The sequence below is a fragment of the Mesitornis unicolor genome, unplaced genomic scaffold (assembly GCF_000695765.1).
Source record: "Mesitornis unicolor isolate BGI_N332 unplaced genomic scaffold, ASM69576v1 scaffold46189, whole genome shotgun sequence".
In the NCBI taxonomy this organism is placed as follows: Eukaryota; Metazoa; Chordata; class Aves; order Mesitornithiformes; family Mesitornithidae; genus Mesitornis; species Mesitornis unicolor.
Genome location: NW_010210299.1, coordinates 40,249 through 46,099, shown reverse-complemented (window position 1 = coordinate 46,099; position 5,851 = coordinate 40,249). Strand labels below are relative to the sequence as shown.

Here is a 5,851-nt window from a genome sequence, read left to right as displayed (position 1 = left end):
AGGCCCGCTCCCGCCCGTGCCGGTAACCCGACGCGTCTCTTTTCCAGCCAAGTCCTGATTCGGAGCAGAGTCCTTCGGGAAAACGGGAAATACATTCCGAAACAGGTAGGGATTGTGCCAATGGCTTTGTGCCTTACCAGGAGGGTAACTGGGAACTCGCAAAGTGAGAAGCGGGGTCAGTGCAGTGCCGTCGTTAGAGACGCTCTCAGGTACGGGGGCAGTGGCTGCATTAGTGCCCTGGGGTGACACAGTCGGGCTGGGTCCCCCCTCAGCCCAGAGCAGTGTCTGGAAGTGCAGTCGGTAGCAGCTGCTTAGGAAACCTGGACACAGGACCACGTCTCTTCCCTGATGTTAACATTGGCTTCCACCACTCAGTGTTTTAACTGCATACTAAAATGAAGTTTGCATCCAAACCATCGTGTTTAGTATCTGCCAAGAAGTACACAGAGATTTAATAAGAGCTTGGGATAACGAGGGGGTCATACAATGTCAGCTGTAATGTTTGCTGCCAAATATGTATACTGTGTGATCCAGAAGTCAGCTCAGGGGATTGAAAATGCCAGATATACTGGTATCAGTACTGAGCAAGCAAAAACTTTACACAAAGCACTAAACGCTCTTTAATCAATGTGGATTCTTCTTCAGATAATTCTTAGACTTTCTTTTAAGAATTTTAGAAAGGCAGAGAGCTGGTACTCTGGATCCAGGGAAGGAAGAAAGCGAGAAGCTTTAAAGCACACAGGCACTTCAGGGAAGAAGGATGTGTTACGAAAGAGCTCATAAGATGTCTGCACGTCTGAGCAAGAAGTGATGCGTCTGTCCTTTCATTTCATATGGTGTTGACATTGGGTCTTTTTAATTTCAGTCTTTCCTGACCCGGAAATATTTTTTTAATAACCCAGAGGATGGATTTTTTAAGAAAACAAAAAGAAAGGTAGTGCCTCCTTCACCAATGACAGGTATGTTGAGTTACTGTAAATATGGCTGGCCAAAAAATTATAATTTGGTGCCAAGGTAGCAAGGTGAAGCAACTTTGCAAAGAGCTCAGTGAATGTGAGGGAGGGGGCGGGACTGCAGCTGGGTATTGGGTAGGAGCGGGGAGCGAGACCCCTCTCTTTGGTAGTTATGTGTTAGGTCACTGCCTCTTGCTTAACTTCAGCCTCTGGCTGCCTGCAGCATCTTGCAAGACCACGGACACCTCGGTGTTGCCAGAAATGGGAAGTCTTGCTCTCATGTGGGTCTTTTTGTAGTTTTTTGTACCAGCTCCTGCAGGGCCTTCTCTAAACTGATTTAACATGGCCAGGAAATCAGCTGGATAGGTCATTGTCCCTTTTCTAGTTAAATCAGCTCACGGAGAGGTGCAGCAAGTTCAGCAAGCCAGAGCAAGGAATGGTCAGACACAGCAGAGAACACAAGACCCTTTTGGTAGCAGCAGCCACTGCCACACTGGCTGCTCACCCCACTTTGGGAAGTATTTTACAAGAGTGGAAGATAATAGATATGGGACAGATAGTGGGATAGGGCTGATACCTCTCATGCAGTTTCTTAATTAAAATAACTGGAGTTTGGAAAGTAATCCCTTCATTGTGATACACTGCTGCTTTACATCAAATCTTCAAACTGCAGATCCTACCATGTTGACAGACATGATGAAAGGGAATGTAACCAACGTTCTGCCAATGATCCTCATCGGTGGCTGGATCAACATGACATTTTCAGGATTTGTAACAAGTAAGTTTCTGGCGTACTGTGTATTGCAGGGTGTACACATCAAAAATACTTCCTTAAATTCAGAGTTGTGTTGTTTTGGGGTTTTTTTACTGTTTATGTGCTGTTTCCTTATCAAAAAGCATTCCTCTTCACAGTCACTTTGAACTTGATTCGAGTTTTTAAGTCTTTTAATATTAAATACAGAACTACATCTTTTTTAAAAGTACATGTTGTTATTGTATGCATTGCTTTCAGACTACATGAGATTTAATAAAAGAATTATCTACTTGCTCTGAAGTTTGCTTTGCAATTACATGATGTTACTTTGTAAAACTGGGCTTGTTTGTTTTTTTTCTAATCCTGTAGCAAAGGTCCCATTTCCTCTGACGCTGCGTTTTAAACCAATGTTGCAGCAGGGAATTGAACTGCTCACTTTAGATGCGTCCTGGTAAGCCAGTGGCCTCAACAAGCAAGGCTGAATATTCACTTGGAAAATTTTGAATGTGCTAATAACCCTTGAACGGTCTGTGCATGCTTCTGAAATGAGACCATGAGCCAGCTTTGAACTGGCATCAACCATGCTTGTTCTCATTTATCAGGGTAAGCTCGGCTTCCTGGTACTTCTTGAATGTGTTTGGACTGAGAAGCATTTATACTCTCATCCTGGGCCAAGATAATGGTAAGGCACTGCCGTTTCTGTGAAAGAGCTGCCTTCTCCTTCCATGGGATGGCTTCCGAGGGAGGCTGGGGAAGGATTTCTAAATTTCCAGCCAAAAAGCTCTTGAAAGTCTCTCACTTCTGTGAGGTTCCTCTCCACGGGCCAGGTTTGACATCTCCTGCAAGTACCCAGGTCTTCTGCAGCAGCCTTTGGCTAACCGCTTGTCAACTGCCGCAGTAATTAACCCATGCTTTTCTTCTCATCAAATTGAGGTGCAGAATTCTGCTCTTATGCTTGCTTTTATATCTGATAAGGATTGGTATTAAGGAAAGCTGAAAAGATTTCTTAATGCCAGATGTGGGGCAAGACAGATGTTTCTGGGGTTATTTGGAATGCAGAAGACTGTATTTTCTTTCATTTGCATATTTTATGTAAATTTAGCAAAGATATAGGGGGTGGGAACAAGATCTCTTGAGAGAACTGTTTCTGGCACGTTAGTATTGCATTCTGGGTGGTTTGGAAATTTGCTGGTTTACAGCAGAAACCAGCATGGTGACACCGTGCTCCAAGGAGTGCTGTTTAAATGACACAAATAAGCATCAGCCCATCATTCCTCTCTCGTAGCTGCAGATCAGTCTAGAGTGATGCAAGAACAAATGACAGGAGCAGCAATGGCCATGCCAGCAGATACTAACAAAGCATTTAAGGTACAGTATTCCCACCCGCACTCCTGTTTGCTGTGAACTCACAGCATTGTAGGCTATATGTAACTCAGCCTCTCCCTCCATCAAGCAAGGGAATTGCTCTGGATTCCTGTGCCTGAAATTAGAGCTGACAACTGATGAAGGGTATGGAAGTTGCCCTGGGTCTGGCAGGGTTCTGATACCCTGAAGCAAGCCTAATTAGTTATTCCTGATAAAAAAGCTGAATTCACGTGCCATCGTCTGCTTTTGCAGAGGAAGATTTTTTCTTTCCCGTTGAGATATAGTTCCAAAGCAGAAGCTGGCTCCCAAAAGGTTGTGACAGTAGTGCAGCTGAGCACAAGTCCAGCAGGCACATGATGGAACTTGGGTAAGAAAATCAAGTAACCAAGTTAGCTCAACGGAAAATCTGTCAGGATTTGACTGCATCTTGAAGTTCTCCTAAGCAGTCTGCATAGGCGTTTGCTTATTAGACTGCCTTCACCTTTCACAACTCTTTCCACATTATTCACTGTGAGCAACACTTACTGGAGTAAGAGGAGGAGAGATCAGTGTTCACAGGTGATGGAAAATGAGTAATGGGGGAGATCATTCTCATATTTAGGATGAAATTCTGTTCTTAGGCCTCAAGCTGCTATGAACACCTGGCTTAATAAACTGCAACAAGCTGCAGCTCCAGGAAGCTCGCTGGTTGGAGAACAGTCTAATGAGGCACATCAAGTCTGTGATCAGTTGCAGAATTCTTGGCCTGTAACTGTTTTTATCAAATAATTAACTAACCACAAAGCACTTTACTCCCCAGAACAGAATTGGCTGTGTTTCTAGAGACAGCTCTTTTAGAAGAAATTCAGAATACTATTCCCAAAGGTTAGAGGATTTCTGAAAAGCAACTAATGTAATTTTTTCTGATTTCTGTAATGTACTTTTATTGACCAGCTATACAATACCCAGTGAAGCATAAAACACTGATTTCAGAGAGTTGACAGGACTACCAGGTTTTTAATAGCACTTGGTTTTTGTTGTAGTTTTAAGGTAAGCATTGCTTTGCATAGTTCTGCTTTACTTTAATGCTACGTGACTTTCTTTTCTCTATTTCTGTTTATTACCAATGCAGACGGAATGGGAAGCTTTAGAATTGACTGATCATCAGTGGGCCTTAGAAGATGTAGAAGAAGAGCTCATGGCAAAAGACCTCCATTTTGAAGGCATGTTTAAGGAAGAGCTTCAGACCTCCATCTTCTGAATTTGAAATTATGCTTTTGTCTTGTAAAAGTCATTTGAAAATAAACATTACTTAAAACCACATAGTGTATTTTCACAAGGCTGAGAATAAAACACCACGTTCAGACCTGCAGTTCCCTAACTCTGATTTGAGCCCCAGAACCACGTGTGCTGTGTTTGAGCCAAAGGCTCTGGGAGTGGGTTTCTCGTGGGAGTTCTGTTTCAACTCCTGGGGAAGTTACACTGGAGAAAAGGCCTAACATTTCTAGTTCCAGTACACAAATAGCAAGCTTGCTTGAGCAACTTAAAGCTTTACAAGACTGGAAAAGTACAAAGAGTGCCTATGTTTCTGGTTTTATCCTTTTACACACACACATAGGCAGTTACCCTGTGCTCTTGAACAATTAAGACATCGTGATGTTAGCAATTCAAAACTGACCCGGTGACAAAGTATCTAACACATCTTCAGAAGCAGTGTGAGGATTCAGCTCCTGAAAGCAGTGGTTGTCTTTCCTCTATACTCTTTTCCGGTTAAAAGAATCAGGATTCCTGCTACAATGATTTCTTCTTTCTCAGAAGAAAAGCAAAGCAGTATCTCACATACTCTACAGTTGCCCACATCAAAGCATGGGGCAGCTCACCTTTCTCTCATACCGAAGTCTGCACCAAGGTTCCCCAGTGCTGCAAAAAGCCATCTGCCTCCTTCTGCCCTGGTCAGCCTGCTGGTGGACACGCCGCTGGTCACAGGGCAACTTCTGGCCCCTGCTTTACTGCTTTAGGCCCTGGGCACTTCCTGCACTGTGAAGAACAGGGAGCAACTGTTCCTGGCTTGTCCATCTGCAGGAGCTCTCCTAACCAGGGGAAATGCTTCTGAAAGAGAAACTCTTCCATACTCTGTGGCCACTTTATTCGGAGCCCTTTGTTGCAGGATGAAATTGCACACCCTCTTCAAAGCAGGAGCCGAGCCAGGACTGAGACACAGCCGGTTTTCTGTTCTTGCCAGAAATCGTCTGAACAGGAGCCTTAGCTCAGAGATGCTCTTCTCTACCTCAGACAGCTCTTTACTGAGTGCCAGTAACAATGATTCACTGACAACACAACTAGAGTTTTAAGTTATTTTTTCCTCCCTTGTGCAATAGGGAGTTTCATTTCACTTCATGCCCTTCATGTTCTTGCACAAGTTGTTCCTGCACGCCTGGACACTGGCACAGAATACCCAAATGCCTCCACATCCAAAAGCTGCCACTTTGCTTTCCCCTCCTCCCACGATGGGTTTCATGCCATGCTTTGGAGATCAGCACCTCACAGCCAGGCTCACCATCTGCTGTCCTACATTAAGGCACTCCAAACCCTCTCAGAGGCTCCAGCTGAGGTCAAGCTCCTCCACTGCAGTCACGACATGAAGACTTCAAACCTTCTTACTGGGGCTTCACAGCCCACCCTGACCTGTGAGATTTTGACAATCCTCAGATTCCCTGCATGCACATCAAGGTTGAAATGCACTCCAGTCTGCTGCACTCAACTTCTTCAGTCTTTTCCAGCCTGCTCTCGTAAACTTGTT

At 44.3% G+C, this 5,851-nt stretch overlaps 1 protein-coding gene across 1 annotated transcript; it reads left to right on the top strand.

Moving 5' to 3' along the window:
* Nucleotides 1-50: 50 nt before the first annotated feature.
* On the top strand, nt 51-4,417 carry EMC3 (ER membrane protein complex subunit 3). The gene is made up of 7 exons (XM_010193133.1): nt 51-105; nt 866-959; nt 1,627-1,731; nt 2,077-2,158; nt 2,310-2,389; nt 2,993-3,075; nt 4,184-4,417. Exons 2-7 carry the CDS (start codon nt 953-955, stop codon nt 4,310-4,312), a joined length of 486 nt encoding a protein of 161 aa, XP_010191435.1. The 5' UTR covers nt 51-105; nt 866-952; the 3' UTR covers nt 4,313-4,417.
* Nucleotides 4,418-5,851: the final 1,434 nt, after the last annotated feature.